General features: G+C 45.0%; 1 protein-coding gene across 1 annotated transcript in view; it reads left to right on the top strand.

Annotated features, from left to right (window-relative positions):
• The window catches only part of LOC125452063 (cadherin-7-like), a 139,251-nt gene that overhangs the window by 105,655 nt on the left and 12,488 nt on the right, over positions 1–21,108 (top strand). Inside the window, exons 9-11 of the mRNA XM_048529996.2 lie at positions 4,105–4,226; positions 13,235–13,352; positions 19,562–19,813. Of these exons, the coding sequence (XP_048385953.1) occupies positions 4,105–4,226; positions 13,235–13,352; positions 19,562–19,813 (492 nt within the window). The remainder of the gene's footprint in view (positions 1–4,104; positions 4,227–13,234; positions 13,353–19,561; positions 19,814–21,108) is intronic.

Below are 21,108 nucleotides of genomic sequence, written 5' to 3'. Positions count from 1 at the left end.
TACATAGAATTTGGAGCAGGCCATTCGACTCCTCCAGCTCGCTTTGTCATTTAACATGATCATGGCTGAGCATTAAGCTCAATACCCTAATCCATCCCATTATCTCTGACCCTAATCCTACCTTCCTCACTGTATCCTTAGATCCCTTTAGCCACAAGACCTATATCCAACTCCTCCTTGAAAACACAATGTTTTGGCCCCCAACAACTTTCTGCAGTGGTGAATTCCAGGCTCACCACTGTCTGGGTGAAGAAATCTCTTCTCATATCAGTTCTAAAATATTTATACCTTATCCTTAAACTATGACCCCTGGTCTGGACTCCCCTGCAGCTTTCCTGCATCTAACCTGCCTAGTCCTGCTGGAATTGTATAGGTTCCTATGAGATCCCCCTTTATTATTCTAAACTGCAGTGAATAAATCCTAACTGACTCCGTCATAGAATCCTAACAGTGCGGAAACAGGCCAATCAGCCCATCAAATCCACCTTGCCCCTCTGAACATCCTACTCAGACCCAACCTCCCCCCTGCCATCTTATCCCTGTAATGCTGCATATCCCATGACCAATTTACCTAGCCTGCACACTGTCACGTATTTAATGTGGCTAATCCACCTAGCCTGCCTATTGTTGCACAGTCGGAGGAAACTCAAGCAGACACGGGTGAGAATACGCAAACTCCAGATAGACAGTCACCTGAGGTCCTTGGCACTGTGAGGAAGCATTGCTAACTACTAGTCCATCTCCTCATATATCAGTGCTGCTGTTAATGGAAACAGCAAAGGCTATTTGGTGGGCCTTTGCTGCACTCCCTCACTCCCACTATAGTTCGAACATCCTCTTCAGATGAGATGAAAATTGCATGCAATATTCCAGGTGTTACCTCACAAATGTTCCATATAATTGAAACACCCATCTCTGCCCCAGTATTCAAATCCTCTCTCTATGAAGTCCAAAGTATAGTTTGCTTTTTTTAAATTACCTACTGCACCTACATGCTTGTTTCCAGTGACTAGTGCACAAGGACACCCAGATCTCATCGAATATTTTTATCTCTCAACTTAAAGATATTCAGATAATAAACGCCTTTTCTTTTAATTTTGCTCACAAAGTTTCAAAAATTGTTTCAGGACTATACTCACGAACACAGCTCAATGTTCCCATTAACTTCAAAAACCAACAGATCAAAACTATGTCTATTCAGCAGAACATTTTATTGCAAACACGCTAAGTATGAAACAATTGAATTTCAACACATCATCTCTTTTAAAAATTCTTTCAGATTCTCTTTCTTTCAACTTAATTTTTTTAATGCCAAATCAAATAATGACATTACAGTAACACAACTATCATCAACATTGGTGTAGTTCTAGTATAATAATATTTTAATTCTTTGATTGTATCAAATTAAATTGCCTGCTTCATTTCAAAAGACCCAAAGAGTGTTGACTGAATTGTTCTTCCTCTCAGGTGAAAATAATTTGCTATCTTCCATTTTATATGAATCAGCAATTTTTTTTGGTAAGAACCACAAGACAATTGCAGCAAATGTGCAAGGGTTTGAAATGTTATTCTTTCCTGGAATTTGGTTCTTGCTGGCAAAGGTCTATATGTGAACTGTGTAGCTTCCTCAGCTGTAACAGAAGACAATTACAAGTCAGCCACATTGCGGTGGGTCCACATATAGATCAGACCTGGTAAGGACAGCAGATTTCCTTCCCTGAAAGGGTATCAAATTTATAGGAATTACATATGAGAGTTGACCATTCAGCTGTTCAAACCCATTCCACCATTCAATGAGATAATGTGTCATCTGATTGTAACAACAAGACTACCTTTCTGTCTATCTCCAAAGCATTCCTCCCCTTTGCTGATCAGGAATTTGTCTACCTTTGCCTTGTAAATGTTTGGGAAATCTGCAAACACCAAAAAGAGAGTTCAAAAGATTTGAGGCAACGTTTTGAGGAAGGCAGTGGTGCATTGGCAATAACAGCAGCTTAGTAATCCAGAACTCTTGGGTGATGTTCTGGACACGTGGGATCAAATCCCACCAAAGTAGCTAGGGAAACATTAACTCAATAAAATGTGGAGTTTAATAAAAAGCTAACTTCAGGGAAAGAAATCAGCTATTTTTCCTGGCCTCCATTTTACTCCAGGCCTATAAACATGTGGTTGACTCTTATTTACTGCCTGGAATGGCCCAGCAAGCTGTTCAGTTTAAGTGCAATTAGGGATGGACAACAAACGCTGGCACTTGCCAGTGACCAACAAATCCCATAAATGATTGTTTTAAAAACTCATGACTCCCTAAGAAAACAAAATTCACTAAAGCCTGTGTTTTAAATGGATGACCCCTAATTTTGATATTCAGTCATTCCCTCCTCTCCCCGACAATATAATCCCCTTGGTCCTCTCTTTCTGCCACACAAGCCTCTGTGTCCAAAGGACCACAATAATGCTGATGTTGCAGGTACCTGTGTAGCCTGGCCAGCATTTCTGCCTCAGGCCTGCTGCATCGAAGCCCAACGCAAGTTGGAGAAACAACATCTCATTGTCCACCTTAGAACCTTACAGCCCGCAGGACTCAACATTATCACAGTTTCAGAATGTAAACACCCCTCACCCTCTCTCTATGTTTGTTACCCTCTGAAGTGATTGTAATGAGAGCCGCCAGTTGGAACTCAGGGAAGATGAGTTCCCTGATTGGGGCTGTTAATCTTGTCCAGTCAGGGAGCCCTGGCTGACAGATATCAAAAGGAGTGTCAGAGATTCTGTTCACTCTGAGAGCTGGCTCTGAGGGAGCTGGATCAGTGTTAAGGACTCTGCATGTGTAAATAAAGGGTGACTTGGTGAAGGGTTACTGACCTTAATCTAGTTATTCCACCATCCCTCCAACACACTCTATTTCTTATTTTGTATGGCTGGCTTTCAGCAAAGCCAGCTCATTTTGTTCCCATTTACCTTCCCACTAGTACCCTAACCAATATTTGCCTCTCTCTTGGCTTACCATCAATGATCTGTTTGTTTGCTGACATCACCATAAATACCGCCTTTTCCCAGATTTTTTCAGCTCTGACAAAGTGTTGCCCGACTCGAAATATTAACTTTGTTTTTCTCTCCACAGTAGCTGCCAAAATTATTGGATTTTTTCAGCACTTTCTGTTTTTGATTCAATTAGAAGAACATAGAGCATTACAGCGCAGTACAGGCCCTTCGGCCCTCGATGTCGCGCCGACCTGTGAAACTAATCTGAAGCCCATCTAATCTACACGATTCCATTATCATCCATATGTTTATTCAACAACCATTTAAATGCCCCTAAAGTTGTTGAGTCTACTACTGTTACAGGCAGGGCATTCCACGCCCTTACTACTCTCTGAGTAAAGAACCTACCTCTGACATCTGTCCTATACCTATCACCCCTCAATTTAAAGCTATGTTCCCTCGTGCTAACCATCACTATCCAAGGTAAAAGGCTCTCACTGTCTATCCTATCTAATCCTCTTGTATGTCTCTATTTAGGCACCTCTTAACTTTCTTCTCTCTGACGAAAACAACCTCAAGTCCCTCAGCCTTTCCTCATAAGACCTTCCCTCCATACCAGGCAGCATCCTAGTAAATCTCCTCTGCACCCTTTCCAATGCTTCCACATCTTTCCTATTTCTTTCATGGTTAACATTGCTCAGAGAAGCTTTATATTCCACATTTTCTGGAAGAAATGAACTGAAACTAAGTCCCGTAAAACTGCCCTGGTGGGATTCAGACCCACATCTACAATAGCAACATTTCAGAGGCACTTTCACAGACACTTGAGCAGGCAGAGAATAGAGGCATGCGGATTATGTGCAGGCAGAAGGGATTAATTTAGAATGGCATCACGGTCAGCACAGACATGTGGGCCAAAGGGCCTGTTACTGTGCTGTACTGTTCTATGCTTTATGCGCCAAAGCATTAATCTGAGTGGCTTGATTACTAGGCCTGCAGTCTTACCAGAATGCCGCCATTACCCTCATGAAAATTGATGGACTCAGTTTGCAGAAAAGATCTGCAGACATAAGGGAATAGACACTTGATCCTCATCCTCTCGATTCTTCACATTTCCTCCAGGTAACGTTCAGAAAGTGACTTCAGTCTCCGTGCATATCCAGGTTCTCGATGTCAACGATCATCCTCCAGAATTCCCGGCTCCATACAAAACATTTGTCTGTGAAAACGCAAAGCATGGGCAGGTAAGAGGTCCCTGGGAAATGTGAGACTGTATCCGTCGTCATGATAAAACAAAGAACTGCGGGTACTGGAGATCTGAAGCAAAAACAGAAATTGCCGAAGTTCTGTCCAATTACAAGAAACACTTGCTCTGCCTGCTTTGCTGCTGGAGCAGCTGAATTTCACCAGCAATTTCTGTTTTTGCTTCAGTTGTAATGTTGTTTCGTGGTGGAAATGGATCAGAGCCTCAGTTCCCAGTTCCTGCTTTGGCCACATGGTGTGTGCTACTCTTGAGACAATTGTTATTTGAAATGTAAAACAGTTTCCAGCAATTGCAGTGGTTGGGGATTTTTTTTCCATTTTCGTGCTCAATCCCAGCCAGTCGTTCGGCAGTGTCACAGTTTTCTTTTCAATGGACTCAATGGCTGGGATAGTATTTATTGCCCATCCTTAATTGGCCTTTAAATGCTGGGGCAAATGCGGAGAGTACTTGAAAGTCAACCACAAATCAGTCTGGAGTCACGTGCAGGCCAGGCCGAGCCAGGATGGCAGATTCCTTTCCCTAAAGTACATTAGTGAACCAGCTGGGTTTTTACAACAATCTACAACAGTTACACAACCACAACATAAAAACTGAAAGAAATGCGGATGCTGTAAATCAGGAACAAAAACTGAAGTTGCTGGAAAAGCTCAGCAGGTCTGGCAGCATCTGTGAAAGAAAAAAACACAGTTAGCCTTCTGAGGAAGGGTCACTGGAACCGAAATGTTAATTCTGTTCTTTCCTTCAGAGATGCTGCCAGACCTGCTGAGCTTTTCCAACAACTTTGTTTTAGTCACGTAATCACCACCAGGTGAGAGTACTTCCAGATTTTTTATTGAATTCAAATTTCACATTGGACCACTGTCCACAGAGCATTTTCCTGAGGGTCTGGGTTACTCATCCAGTGATAGTCCCATGATGCCAGCCCCTTGCCTACTATTGGGGATCCTGCCAGAATGAGACCCATGGAGAGGAAACATCTGCCGCCCCACCCCCACCCCGGTGCAGCTGGCCAATCAGATGTCAATGCTGCTCCAGCAATCTCAGCGTTTTATCTCAGCAATGCCAGGATTTGATACGAACAACCGCACTCCCTCCTCTGATGAGGATAGACACCCCTTTCTGAGAAAGGTTGGTGCTGTTTGGGGGGAGGTTGGGAATGTGAGGTGAGGAATGAGGGGATGCGGAGGGTGTGGGGCATGGGAGGGGGGTCGATTGCCGTTGTGTGTAAGGAAGAAGGGTGGGTCAAGGAGGCTAACTGCCTGCCCTAAATCCCTCAGTGTGGCACAAACGAGTGAGGATCAATGGAGACCTCCCCTCAGTTAGCCCACACTGGCCTGCCTCCCAGTAGGACAAATCAATCTCATCCAGCCTGCAGCTGAAATGATTGCTGCCCAGTGGGATGAGTCCTTTCAGTAGCTGTTCATCAGTTGCTACAGGATCTCAATAGACAGCAGGGGCTTCCCACCCAGGACTTAGCTCCTGTGGTGGTGGATATCTGGAGGGTATCTGCTTGTTGCCAACCTCCTCCCAATTATCTGACATCTTCACCAGCTCCTATGTCTAGGAGGGCAAAATGCCATCCATTGAATCCATGGGAAGAACTTGCTCAGTAGGCCTCAGATACCTGCTATGAGGGTAAGCGTGAATAGGGGTCTGTACTGTGTGAGAGAGACACCCTAATAGGACTGTTATTGAATTAGAATTATAGGGCCATAGAGGTCTACATCCCATCGAGCCAGCACCAGCCACCACCTAACTATTCCAATCCTTTTTCCCAGCACTTGGCCCACAGCCTTCAGCACCTTGACACTGCAAGTGCTTTTGGTGAATTTGCCAATCTCTCCAACCAGTAAATATAACAAGAGCAAGGGTGGGGAGGGGGAGAGAGAGACACGTGTGAGCAGTGGGTGTCGTGATGGTGAAAACCATACCATGGGGTGACCTGCTACAGTTGGCGTCAGGTGGGCAGACTGGAGCAGTAGTGCCCATTTCTGCCAGAACCTAACCCCCGAGGGAAAAGAACTGTGCTGTTCACCTTATCTATATCCCTCATGATTTTATAAACCTCTATAAGGTCACCCCTCAATCTCTTACACTTCAGGGGAAAAAAGGATCCCAGCCTATCCAGCCTCCCCTTTATAACTGAAAAACGCTCAAAGTTTTTCCGCGCTCTTTCCAATTTAATAATATCCTTCCTCGTGAACACTGTCTGGACTGCCCCCAATGTCAGCCTATCTTTCCTCAGATAAGGGACTCAAAACTGTTTACAGTATTCCAGTTGGTTGGGAGGTGGGATAACGAGCACATGTACCATGTCATCTCAACCCCAAGCCTAGCCCCTCATGTCCTCAAACATCATCTCAGTGGTTCGGTGGTACTCCTCTGCCTGAACAGAAAAACGTGTAGGATTTCATAAAAGAAATCTCAGATTGACAAGATGCCACTGGCTCAAATGCAGCAAGTGTGAAACCAACATTCCAATTTATAGCTTGAAATGATATATGTCGCTGCAAAAGTGTTGCAGTGAATCTATCCCCGTCACACCTCAGATATCACACTCTCAACCTTTCACAAAAAAATGGCATTTCAAAGAAAATGTTAGGGATCAGGGGTTAAAGAAAAAGCAAAGGACTGTTTGCTTTTCGTCTGCAGTGAGCTGTTATGCTTTGGGACACACTTGAAAGGCAGCAGCTTCAATGGTTACTGTTCAAAAGGGAAGGCATCAAATAGAAAGAGAAGGATGAACACGGCAGGCCAAACAGCATCAGAGGAGCAGAAAAGCTGATGTTTTGGGTGTAAACCCTTCTTCAGAAATGGGGGAGGGGTTGGGGGTTCTGAAATAAACAAGGAGAGATGGGGAGGTGGATAGAAGATGGATAGAGGAGAAGATAGGTGGAGAGGAGGCAGACAGGTCAAAGAGGCGGGGGTGGAGCCAGTAAAGGTGAGTGCAGGTGGGGTGTTGGGGGGGGGGGATAGGTCAGCCCAGGGAGGAAGGACATGTCAGGGGGACAGGATGAAGCTAGTAGGTGGGAGATGGGTGTGGGGCTTGAGATGGGATGAGGGGATAGATGGGAGGAGGAACAGGTTAGAGAGGCAGGGACAAGCTGGGCTGGTTGTGGGATGTAGTCGGGGGAGGGGAGATTTTGAAGCTTGTGAAGCTGAGCTCCTCCCATGAGGAGCTTGAACAGTTCATCCAAATCACTAACACCTGCCACCCCAACCTAAAGTTCACCTGGACGATCTCTGATACCTCTCTGTCCTTCCTGGACCTGTCTGTTTCCATCTCTGGTAACCACCTGGAAACCAATATCCATTTGAAGCCCACAGACTCCCACAGCTACCTAGAATATGCCTCCTCCCACCCAGCTTCCTGCAAAATTGCCATCCCCTATTCCCAATTCCTTTGCCACCGCTGCATCTGCTCCCAGGATGAAGCATTCCACTCCCATGCATCTCAGATGATCTCATATTTCAAGGACCGCAACATCCTCCCGACAGTGGTCAAAAACGACCTCGACCGTGTCTCCCACATTTCCCGCAACTCAACCCTCACAATAACCGCCAAAAGAGAATCCCCCTCGCCCTCACATGCCATTCCACCAGCCTCCGGATCCAACACATCATCCTCTGACATTTCCGCCATCTACAATCTGACCTCACCACCAAAGACATTTTTCCCTCCCCACCATTATCTGTTTTGCAGAGGGACCACTCTCCCCATGACTCCCTTGTCTGCTCAACACTCCCCACCAACCCCACTGCCCCCGGCACCTTTCCCTGCAACCGCAGGAAGTACGACACTTGCCCCCACACCATCTCCCTCACCCCCATCCCAGGCCCCAAGAAGACCTTCCACATCAAACAGATGTTCACCTGCACATCTGCCAATGTGTTATACTGTGTCTGCTGTTCCTGATGTGCCCTCCTCTACATTGGGGAAACCAAGCGGAGGCTTGGGGACTGCTTTGCAGAACACCTACGCTTGGTTCGCACTCAACAGCTGCACCTCCCAGTCGCGTACCATTTCAACTCCCCCTCCCATTCCTCAGACGACATGTCCATCCTGGGCCTCCTGCAGTGCCACAATGATGCCACCCGAAGGTTGCAGGAACAGCACCTCATATTTCGCTGGGGAACGCTGCAGCCCAATGGTCTCAATTTGGACTTCACATGCATGAAAATCTCCCCTCCTCTAACCACATCCCAAAACCAGCTCAGCCTGTCCCCGCTTCCTTAACCTGTTTGTCCTCCCACCTATCCCTTCCTCTCACCTCAAGTTGCATCTCCATTTCCTACCTACTAACTTCATCCCACCCCCTCGACCTGCCCGTCCTCCCTGGACTGACCTATCCCCTCCCTAACTCTCCACGTACACTCACCTTTATTGGCTCCAACCCTGCCTTCTTTGACCTGTCTCTCTCCTCTCGACCAATCTTCTCCTTTCTCCAGCTTCTATCCGCCTCCCCCTCTCTCCCTATTTATTTCAGAACCCTCTCCCCCTCCCCCATTTCTGAAGAAGGTTCTCGGTCCAAAACATCAGCTTTATTGCTCCTAAGATGCTGCTTAGCCTGCTGTGTTCATCCAGCTCCACACCTTGTTATCTCTGATTCTCCAGCATCTACAGTTTCTAATATCTCAAATAGAGAGGGAATATTTGCAGGAATGCCCGAAGCAGATGGGATAGTGCGACAAATCAGATTGCTGTCTCTGAGAGCTAACATGTGTATGATGGGTTGAATGGCTCCTGTTCTGTGCTGTAAGATTTGATGGAGGAGCAATTGGGTGAGGTCTGAAACCAGCATCATGGTTTACCCAAACATTGTGTTGAAGGGCCTGTACTGTGCTGTACTGTTCTCTTCTACGTTCGAATTCAGTCACAAACCACCATCTTTTTTTAATTAAGGTTGTGGGCATCACTGGCATAGTCAGAAGTAATTGCCCGGCCCTAATTGCCCTTGATCAGATTTTCAATCAGTAAGGGAATAAAGGGTCATGCCAAAAAGACGGGAAAGTGAAGTCGAGAATACTCAAAACAGCCACAATCTCATTGAATGGTGGAGTAGGCTCGATGGGCTGAATGGTCTAATTCCGCCTCTTACATCTTAATGAGCTGCTCAGCATTTCCCGGAAGATGATCAGAACTGCACACATTTCTCCAGAAGAGGTCTCACCAACACACTGTACAACCTCAACATGATGTCTCAATTCCTATACTCAAAGTTCTGAGCAGTGAAGGCAAGCGCGCTAAATACCTTCTTAGTGACTCTGTCTACCCTTAATGCAACTGTCAAAGAATTATGTGCCTGAACCCCTTGGAGTGCTCAGACATTGTAGCTGCAGTTCTAGCCTGAAGCCTGTGTTACGGTTCTGCACAACCTCATCACCATGAGGATAAACCATTGAAAGCTTTCAAGAAAGTCCTCAGACAGCACCTTCCAAACCCACTACCGCTCCCATCTAGAAGGACAATGTCAGCTGATATATAGAAACACCATCACCTGCAAGTTCCACTGCAAGCCACTCACCATCCTGACTTGGAAATATATTGCTGTTCCTTCAGTGTCATTGGGTCAAAATCCTGGAATTCCCTCCCTAACAGCAGACTGGGTCTACCTGCAGCACATGGACTGCGATAATTCAAGAAGCTAGCCAATAGCCTTCTGGTGTTATCACTGGACTGTTAATCTAAGAACCCAGTTGATGTTCCAAGGAAATAAAATGTGAGGCTGGATGAACACAAGCAGGCCCAGCAGCATCTCAGGAGCACAAAAGCTGATGTTTCGGGCCTAGACCCTTCACCCTCTGATGAAGGGTCTAGGCCCGAAACATCAGCTTTTGTGCTCCTGAGATGCTACTTGGCCTGCTGTGTTCATCCAGCCTCACATTTTATTATCTTGGATTCTCCAGCATCTGCAGTTCCCATTATCACTGATATTCCAAGGAGCTGGGTTCAAGCCTGGCTATGGCAGATGGTGGAATTTGAATTCAATAAAATCAACTGACAGGAAAAGCTCACCTGGTTCACTGATGTCCTTTAGGGAAGGAAACTGCCGTCCTTACCTGGTCTGGCCTACATGTGACTCCAGACCCACAGCAATGTGGTTGACTCTGAACTGCCCTCTGGGCAATTAGGGATGGGCAATAAATGCTGCCTGGCCAATGACACCATCATCTTGTGAATGAATAATAGAAAAAAAAGATAGCTCAGGAACAGACAATAAATGCTGGCCTAGCCAGTGATGCCCATGTCCCAGGAGTGAAAGAAAGGAAATAGCTCTTTGAGCTAAAGGGCTCAAAAGGTAAAGGATGAAAGCACAAACGGGTTACATAACTGATTGAACAGTCACGGTCATATTGAATAGTGAAGTTGATTTAACGGGCGAAATGGTCAATTTTCTAAAGAAGGGCCTTGGCGCGAAACATCAGCTCTCCTGCTCCTCTGATGCTGTATGGCCTGTGTTCATCCAGCTCGACACCTTGTTATCTCAGATTTTCCAACATCTGCAGTTCCTATTAACTCCTGCTCCTGTTTTTTTTATTGTTCTATATTTGGAAGCACTTGCAGCACAAATTGTATTTAGTGTGTTCTGTTTCCTGTATTCTAGTCTACATGTGTGCACGGTATTCTGTGTACATTCTACAGTCTCCCTCAATCCTCATGTGTGCACTGAATTCTGTGTACATTCTACAGTCTCCCTTGATCCCCTCGTGTGCACTGTATTCTGTATACATTCTACAGTCTCCCTCAATCCTCATGTGTGCACTGTATTCTGTGTACATTCTACAGTGTCCCTCAATCCCCATGTGTGCACTTAATTCTGTGTACACTCTACAGTCTCTCTTAATCCTTATGTGTGCACTGAATTCTGTATACATTCTACAGTCTCCCTCAATCCCCAGGCATGCACTGTATTCTGTGTACATTCTACAGTCTCCCTCAATCCCCATGTGTGCACTGAATTCTGTGTACATTCTACAGTCTCCCTCAATCCACATGTGTGCACTGAATTCTGTGCATATTCTACAGTCTCCCTCAATCCTCGTGTGCACTGAATTCTGTGTACATTCTACAGTCTCCCTCAATCCCCATGTGTGCACTGAATTCTGTGTACATTCTACAGTCTCCCTCAATCCTCGTGTGCACTGAATTCTGTGTACATTCTACAGTCTCCCTTAATCCCCATGTGTGCACTGAATTCTGTGTACATTCTATAGTCTCCCTCAATCCCCATGTGTGCACTGAATTCTGTGTACATTCTACAGTCTCCCTCAATCCCCATGTGTGCACTGAATTCTGTGCAAATTCTACAGTCTCCCTCAATCCCCATGTGTGCACTGAATTCGGTGTATATTCCACAGTGTCCTTCAATCTCCATATGTGCACTGAATTCTATGTACATTCCACGGTGTCCCTCAATCCCCATGTGTGCACTGAATTCTGTGTCCATTCCACGGCATCCCTCAATCCCCATGTGTGCACTGAATTCTGTGCATATTCTACAGTCTCCCTCAATCCTCGTGTGCACTGAATTCTGTGTACATTCTACAGTCTCCCTCAATCCCCATGTGTGCACTGAATTCTGTGTACATTCTACAGTCTCCCTCAATCCTCGTGTGCACTGAATTCTGTGTACATTCTATAGTCTCCCTCAATCCCCATGTGTGCACTGAATTCTGTGTACATTCTACAGTCTTCCTCAATCCCCATGTGTGCACTGAATTCTGTGCAAATTCTACAGTCTCCCTCAATCCCCATGTGTGCACTGAATTCTGTGTATATTCCACAGTGTCCTTCAATCTCCATATGTGCACTGAATTCTATGTACATTCCACGGTGTCCCTCAATCCCCATGTGTGCACTGAATTCTGTGTACATTCCACGGCATCCCTCAATCCCCATGTGTGCACTGAAATCTGTGTACATTCCACAGTGTCCCTCGATCCCCATGTGTGCACTGAATTCTGTGTACATTCTACAGTCTCCCGCAATCCCCATGTGTGCACTGAATTCTGTGTACATTCTACAGTCTCCCGCAATCCCCATGTGTGCACTGAATTCTGTGTACATTCCACAGTGTCCCTCGATCCCCATGTGTGCACTGAATTCTGTGCACATTCCACAGTGTCCCTCGATCCCCATGTGTGCACTGAATTCTGTGCACATTCTACAGTCTCCCGCAATCCCCATGCGTGCACTGAATTCTGTGTACATTCTACAGTCTCCCGCAATCCCCATGCGTGCACTGAATTCTGTCTGTACCCTGCAACATCCCTGAATGTGGACACTTGATGACAGCACTGTGAAGCCTTGGAAAATAAAGTGCCTGACCTCCCCCTCCCGAGATGTTACCCGTTGGGAGCCACAAAGGACTTGTTTGCTAAAATGACAGTGATGGCCCTGAAACTATTTGTTGCACTGAATTGAACTTTGCAGGGTACGATCCCAAAACCATTAGCTTTCTGTTTTACACTTCCAACATCTCAGTCATGTGTCTTCCTCCAGGACATGTGCTGGTGAAGAACAATTTCCTGAAACTTGCCACCAGGGCTCTGACTCACCTTCAGGGTGTGCTTATTGACAGTAACTCTCTGAGAGAGTATTCAAGCATTGGCTTTAGAAGAAACATGGTGAAGCGCAGTTCATCGCAACAGCAATACATTGCAGCTGTGTTCTGACCAGATATATGCCAATCAGAGCAAACAAGGTGTAGAGCTGGATGAACACAGTAGGCCAAGCAGCACCAGAGGAGCAGGAAAGCTGACGTTTCTTCAGAAAAAGTGTCTAGAGCCGAACCGTCAGCCTTCCTCCTCCTCTGACGCTGCTTGGCCTGCTGTGTTCATCCAGCTCTACACCTTGTTATCTCAGATTCTCCAGCATCTGCAGTTCCTACTATCTTTAGCCTGCCTATCAGCTTGTGTCAAAACGAAGGACATGGTGAGGTCTGTGAGTTCTGTGTTTAATCTGATCTTCTCCCTCTCTTACTTTAGCTGATTCAAACCATCAGCGCAGTAGATAAGGATGAGCCATCGGAGAGACAGCACTTTTATTTCACCCTGGCACCAGATGCTGCCAGTAATCCCAATTTTACTGTCAGAGATCATCAAGGTAGGACACAAGGGGTATGTCATAGTTAATGGGCTTTATACCTACTCAGGCATTCTGTGATGATCCCTGCTGTGTACAAGATTGAACTTCTGATACTAACTGGATCTTGCACCTTATCAACACGCTTTCTGGTGTGTGATACACAATAATTATCAAGGATACAACAGGCACAGCAGCAACAGACAATCTCATTATTGTAAAAGCATCTGTTGCCTGTTTGCCAGTCAAAAAGCATCAACTCCTTGTGCCCCTGGAATACTGTAAATCAGCAAAGTGCTGGCAGCTCCACGCTCTCCTGTCACTGTAGCATCTTTTTGGTTCTTGCTTCTTGAGTGCGACCAATCCATCCACATGTCAGTTGGGACATGATTTAATTTGCTGTGTGCATGTTGTGACGTTCAGCTCCTCCGAACAATCTTATTGTGCTGTCACGCTTCATCAGAGGATTTTAATGTTTGAGTAATGGCTTTATTTTCTTTCCTCTCTCTATGTCTCTCTTCTTCAAGCCCTTCTCTTCCTTTTACTCGCTCTCTCTATCCCTCTTCTTTCCTCTCCCCCTCTCTCATTCTTTCTAACTCTTTCTCTTCTTTCTCCTCTCTCCTCCACCCTATTTCTCTGCCTTCTTCCATTCTCTCTCTCTCTCTTCCTCTGTCTCTTCATCGCTGCCTTCCTCCCTCTTTTTCTTCATACCCTCACTTTGTCTCATCGTCTCTATGGACCCTCTTCCTCCATCAAAATCTTCTTCCTTCTATTCTCTCTCTTTCTCTGTCTGTGTCCATCTTCCATCTTACCCTCTTCCCTCACTCTTTCTTACTCCTCTGCTCCCTTCTGTCTTTCTTTCTCCCTCGATCTCTTCCTCTACCCTTTTCCTCCTTCTCTGTCTTCCTCCCTCTTACTCTTCCTTCCTTCACTCTTTTTTCTTCCTGTCACCTCTCTTCCGTCTGCTTTCTTTTTTTTTTCCTTCTTCTTTCATTCTCTTCTTCCTTACCCCTCCTCTCTTTCTTCTTGTCTCCCTCCCACAGCCCCTGCATCTCTCACTTTCTTTCTCTCTCTCTCTCTGTCCCTCTCTCATACTCTCTATCTGCCTTTCTCTCTTCCTCTATTGCACCTGTCTTTTTTCCATAGTTGGCTAAATGTTATTGAAGTTGTCTATTGTTTTCAGTGTCAGTATATATTAATGATTGACCCCGCTTTGAATTTAGTTTATCCAGAATGGAATTATTCACCCATTCCTAGTCAGAAGGAAGGAACTTGTTCTCAAATGCAAGTATAACAGATGGATCACTTGCTGAATTGCTTTTTAAAGTACCCAGGAACGATGTAAAAATATGACTCAAAGTAAATCCATATCTCTCTTTCCTAATTGCATCACAAGATATTAAAGTCCACAATGAATGGCATATTGATGTGTAAAGCACAATAAATCATTACCAGAAAGGAGCATTTGCAGTATTATAAAACTGATTGCTTTTTAGATCATAGTCAGATTTTACACAAAGGAAACTGTTCCTATGAAGTAATTAGATAGATGGAGAGTTTGGCACATTGAGATTCACATGAGATCTTATCAGGAGATGACTTTATACCTTCAGACCAATTAGGATGTGTAAAGTATAAAATCTATCTGGTGGTGTAAATGACATTACTTCCTTGGAGGATACTATAGGCACATCAATTATTCTGCTTCTAAACTTGATTTATCAAGATTAATTAAAGAAAAATAAAATTAAAATATTTTATCTTTACCTTTTTCCAATCTCAGATTGGTTAGCCTCATGAAAAACCACCTTTCATTTGGACCCATGTAGCCAAAAAAGCTTTTCTTCACTTGTCTTTCCCTTCTTCATTTCGCTCCAAATGTCATCTTCTTCATCTCTCTTTTCCTCTATGCTTGACTTCCTTCCTTTACTCTCTTCTCTTATCTCCCTCTGCCTCGTTCTTTTTCTTCCTCCTTTCTTCTCTTGTTCCCTTCCTCATTGAAAATGATCTTTTGGTTTTTATTTCCAGTAGATTTGACCTCTATCCCTCTCAACCCTTCCTATTCATGTACCCATCTAGATGCCCTTTAGATGTTTGCAATTGTACCAGCTTCCACCACTTCCTCTGGCAGCTCATTGCATACATATTCTGCCCTCTGTCTGAAAATATTGTTCCTTCGGTATCTTTTAATATTTTCCGATCTCACTTTAAACCTTTATTATCTAGTTGGACTACCCTGCCCTGGGGAAAAGACCTGGGCTATTCACTCTATCCATGCTCCTCAGGATTATAATATATATTAAACTTCCATAAGGCCACCCCTCAGCCACCGACGCTCCAGGGAAAATAGCCCCACCCTATTCAGCCTCTTCCTGTAGCTCAAACCCTCCAACCGTGGTAACACCCTTGTAAATCTGGAAGGAACACAGCAGGTCAAGCAGCAACAGAGGAGCAGGAAAGTTGAATTTTCAGTTTACACCCTTCATTAAGACTGGGGAAAGGGAAGGGAGCAGGGAAATAGAAAGTGGGAGGTTGGGTCTGGGGGAAGATAAGTGGAACAGTGATAGGTGGATGCAAATAGGAGATGGTAGGGATTAGTTAGAGGTAGAGTGGATAAATGGGAAAAAAGATGGACAGGTTGTGTCAGGTCAAGGAGGCGGGAGGGTTGGACGTGGGATGACGCTGGGGCTGGGGAGATTTTGAAATCTGTGTTGAGGGGGAGGGAGCTGTTTGGGGGCTTCATGCTTGAACAGTTCATAACTTTATCAACACCTTTCACCCCAAACTCAAATTCAGCTGAACCATCTCCGATACTTTACTTCCATTCCTGAGCCTCTCTGTCTCCATCTCTGATAACCACCTGAGCACTGACATCTACTTCAAACCCACCAACTCCCACAGCTACCTGAACTACACCTCCTCTTACCCACCTTCCTGCAAGAATGTGATCCCTTACTCCTAATTCCTCCGCCTCCACCGCATCTACTCGCAAGATGGAGCATTTGCTCTCGAACATCCCAGATGTCCTTCTATTTCAAAGACCGCAACTTCACTCCTCCAGTGATCAAAAATGCCCTCAAAGGTATTCCCGCACTTCTGCCCTCAATCGCTCTCCACCAACAAAAACAAGGACAGAATCCCCCGGCCCTCACATCCCACCCCACCACCTCTTGCCACCAACAATCTGACCCCACAACCAAAGACATATTTTCCTCGTCACCCCTACCTGCCTTTCATAGGGACCTGCTCACTCTCCAACTCCCTTGTCTGCTCTACACTCCCCACCAACCCCAACCATAGCTGCAACCACAGGAAATGCTACACTTGCCCCTACACCTTCCCACTCTGTTCGATTCAAAACAAACCTTCTATACCAGACACAGGTTCACCTGTACATTCTCAAGCCTGGTCTACTGGATCCATTGCGCCCAATGTGGTCTCCTCTACATCGGTGAGACCAAGCGCAGACTCGGGTACCGTTTCAGAGAGTATCTGCACTCTGTTCATGACAAACGACAACACCTACTAGTTGCGAACCATTTTAACACTGTCTTCCACTCCTGGGTGACATGTCCATCCTGGGTCTCCTCACAATGGCGCCACATGCAAACTAGAGGAGAAGCACCTCATATTCTGCCTCAGAAGCCTACAGCCCAATGGCCTAAACATGGAATTCACCAGTTTCAAAATCTTCCCCCCCCCCAGCCTCATCCTCTGACCAACCCCACCTCCTTGACCCAGCACATCTTCTTTGCTACCTATCTGCCCCACACTTCAAACTGACCAATTCCCACTACCTTCTACCTGCATCCACCTATCACCATCCTACCTACCTTCTCCCAGTCCCATCCTCCTCCCTCTCTTTATTTCCCAGCTTCCTTCCCCTCCCCAGTCCCGGTGAAGGGTGTAAACCTGAAATGTCAATTTTCATGCTCTTCTGATGCTGCCTGACCTGCTGGGTTCCTCCAACTCGACACTAAGTTGACTTTGATTCCAGTATCTGCAGTTCTTGCCACCCTCCTTGTAAATTTTTTCTGAACCCTTTTCAAGTTTAACAAGATCTTTGCTATAGCTAGGAGACCAGAACTGAACACAGTAGTGCAAAAGTGGCTTAAGCAATGTCCTGTATAGCCAGAACATGACCTTCCAATTCCTACACTCAATGCACAGACCAATAAAGGCAAGTGTACCAACCACCTTCTTCACTATCATGTCTACCTGCAACTGCACTTTCAAGGAACTATCAACCTGCACCTCAAGGGCTCTTTGTTCGTCAAAGCTCCCATTGCCAAGTGCCATTATTACTAGATAATAAAATGTGAGGCTGGATGAACACAGCAGGCCAAGCAGCATCTCAGGAGCACAAAAGCTGACGTTTCGGGCCGAAACGTCAGCTTTTGTGCTCCTGAGATGCTGCTTGGCCTGCTGTGTTCATCCAGCCTCACATTTTATTATCTTGGAATCTCCAGCATCTGCAGTTCCCATTATCTCTGATGCCATTATTACTATATCACTGTCTACCCAAACAGTCCAACTCATCCAGCCCTGGTTATTTATCCACATTCTAGGAGCCCAGACCCTCAAGTACTTCCCTTCTCTCCTGCTTATTTTAATATTTCATACTCTCCTCTTTAGCTAGAATGTCTGCATTATCCCTCTCCTTTGTAAAAGCAGAAATTAAATACTCACTTCACATGCTGCCCACACCTTCCATATCCACATACAAGTTACTGTGTGTATCTCTGATCAGCCCAATCCTTGCCTTCATCATCCTGTTGCCCTCAGTGAACATCTTTGGGCTTTCCTTCATTTTACCTGCTGGTATAGCTTTAGATCATCTCTTTGCTTTCCTGATTTACCATTACTGTTTCACCCTGTACTTCCAATGCTCCTCCAAGTTTTCTGATCAAATATTTTCTTTAAGGTTGAGTTAATTTTTTTTTCCCTGCTTTATCTTACCTGGTATGTTTCTGGATAACTCGGAACTCTAGAGCTGACCTTTTTCATTGTCTACCTCACTCACCCACCCATTCATCCATTCACTAACGTTCAAATTGGAACTTCAAACTTATCACACAGCAGCCTGCGTTGTAAAATGGGAGCAAGTCTAGTGCTCCCCTGACTCTTGCCCATCCTCATACAATTCCCTGAAGGCTACTGCCCAAAATACCAAGGAGAAATACATCGAGCCAGGGAATTGTCTAAGTCCAGTGGTTACCAGTCATAACTGCTGTTGCTTGGAAGATTAAGTAATAGAGATACAATGGTATCAACAAGATTAGCCCATTTATTTTCTTTGGTACCTTTGTTCCTTTTTGACTCCCATTTCACCTCTTAATATAACTCATTCAAGACATCCAAGGTCCTTATGTTTCTCTTGAACATATCAATGCTAATTCATTAAGGACTGAATAGTGGTATTTGATTTATACTCTCCTTTCCTTGTCCCAGCTCTCAACTTAACACTGTCTTGGCTATTTCCCAATGTCACCGTGCAAGTACTCAGATCCTGCATTCTGTAGATTCAGTGTCAACTAAGTCCTTTACCCTGACACATTAAACCCTGAGACATTCCAGGAACAATTTCTAATTCTTTGACTAAGTGAAAAGAAAGCCAAAAATATTAGACATGCGAGGTTATTACCAAATCCAAACTGTGTTAATACATGTGCATGTGTGTACCCACACCAGGAAGGTATCTCACAGCCTGCAGATGTTGTTGTGAGGGGATTCTGGTATTTTCTCTGTTTATTTCTGTGTAACCGTGTTCTGCTGTGACTTCAAATCTGTTTCTAATGCAAGCCCTGGGTCAAGGTATTAACCTATCTCTAGGAAATGGCAGGACCTCATGAGTGGGATGTGATGGTTGGAATCGAGGCCAAAGTCGATGATAAGCTGCCACCAGAGCTTTGTGACACTGTATTAGTCGGTTGAGACGACTCTGAGTGGTTGGTTAGGCCGTCCTCCCCAAACCAAATCCACCGGAAGTGATAGTAACATCACTGCATTAAGCAGACAAAGTGCACAGGATATTGGGCCTTGTATTTTGTAGGATCTTATCATACACTCATTGCGATCCGTATGATTCAGGTTTTATTGTTGGAGCGATGTTGATGTCGGTTTAAGAGGTTGTATGGTCTATTCCTCCTCCATGTTTGTATGTTTGACCCACCTGTCACTGCATTTTTCAACTGAACTTTGTTTTCCCTTCGCTCATCGTTATCTGCCAGACAATACAGCTGCCATCCTGACTCAGAGAGCTGGTTATCGTCGAGGCGAGCTGGCCATTCACTTCTTGCCCATCCTGATAGTAGACAATGGGACTCCATCGCTAAGCAGTACCAATACCCTCACTATCCGAGTCTGCAGGTGCAGCAACAATGGAGCTGGCCAACTATGCAACGCTGATGCTTTCTTTTTGCCTGCTGGCCTCAGTACCGGTGCTTTCATTGCCATCCTCGTCTGTGCCTTGATGATCCTGGGTGAGTAACCCTCGCAGTTTGTAATGGCACCAGTGTGCCAGCCAATGAAGTGAAAGCAGGGCAGGATTTAAAGGCAGGAATCTTATCAATGCCTGGTTGATTGGTGCAGTGTTCTTGGCAAGCTTCAGAGGGGTAGGTAGATGCTGAGGAGATGTTTCACTGGCTGGGGAATTTAGAATCTCAGGTTTCTGTGGTGGCAGTGACTAGGATTAGCCATCCAGAACCAGAGGCTAATATTCTGCGGGCACAGGTTCAAATACCATGACGGTACGTGGTGAAATATGAATTCAATAAAGATCTTGCCTTATGGCCACCATTGTTGGAAATACCCAACCGTCTCACTCATGTCCGTTAGGAAGCAAAATCTGTTGTTGTTAACCAACCAAGCCTACATGTGACTCCAGACCTGGTTAACTCTTAACTGACCTCTAGACAATTAGGGATGGTCAATGATACTCGTCTTGCCACTGACACTCAAGTCCCAAGAGTGAATAAAATAGGGATAAGAGGTAATCACTCATGACGAGAGGATAGATTTCTTCATTCGCTCGATCGTAAGTCTTTAAAATTCTCCACCCTAGAGCATTGTGGATGCTATATCAGTGAATACATTACAGACTGGGGAGGCTAATTTTGTGTGTTCTAAGGAATCAAAGGGGACATGGAGGGGGGAAAAGAGGAGTTAAAACCCAAGATCAATCCAGATTGTGTTGAACAGTGAAGCCAGTCTTATCTTCTCCAGTTCCCCTTCTGATGTTAATTGACATGGAACCAAAAACTCTCAAATAATACTTTTACCATCAGATTCAATCCATTCTTATGGATAAACAACTTTAAATGATTTTAAAAATCACTTTAATATAAATAGAAAAGAATTTATTGCTGTATGACAGTAAGTTTCTTAATAAATTGTTTTTAAAATTTAGATTCTAAAGCTTTTAAAGGTTGCCTCTTATTTGCTCCAAAAAATCAAATTTATTTATTTATTTTGTGGAATGTGGGCATCGCTGGCTGGCCTGAATTTATTGCCCGTCTCTAGTTGCCCCTCGAGAAGGTGGTGATGAGTTGCCTTCTTGAACCGCTGCAGTCCACCTGCTGTACGTTAACCTGCAATGCCATTAGGGAGGGAACTCCAGGATTTTGCCAGTAAAGGAATGACGATATGTTACCAAGTCAGGATGGTGAGTGTCTTGGAGGGGAACTTGCAGGGGATGGTGTTCTCATATATCTGGTGCCTTTATCCTTCCAGATGGAAGTGGTCTTGAGTTTGGAAGGTGCTGTCTGAGGATCTTTTG

Source organism: Stegostoma tigrinum, chromosome 5 (genome assembly GCF_030684315.1).
Source record: "Stegostoma tigrinum isolate sSteTig4 chromosome 5, sSteTig4.hap1, whole genome shotgun sequence".
Classification (NCBI taxonomy): domain Eukaryota; kingdom Metazoa; phylum Chordata; class Chondrichthyes; order Orectolobiformes; family Stegostomatidae; genus Stegostoma; species Stegostoma tigrinum.
Note: the sequence above shows the minus strand (reverse complement) of the source record. Positions and strands in the feature narration are given on the sequence as shown.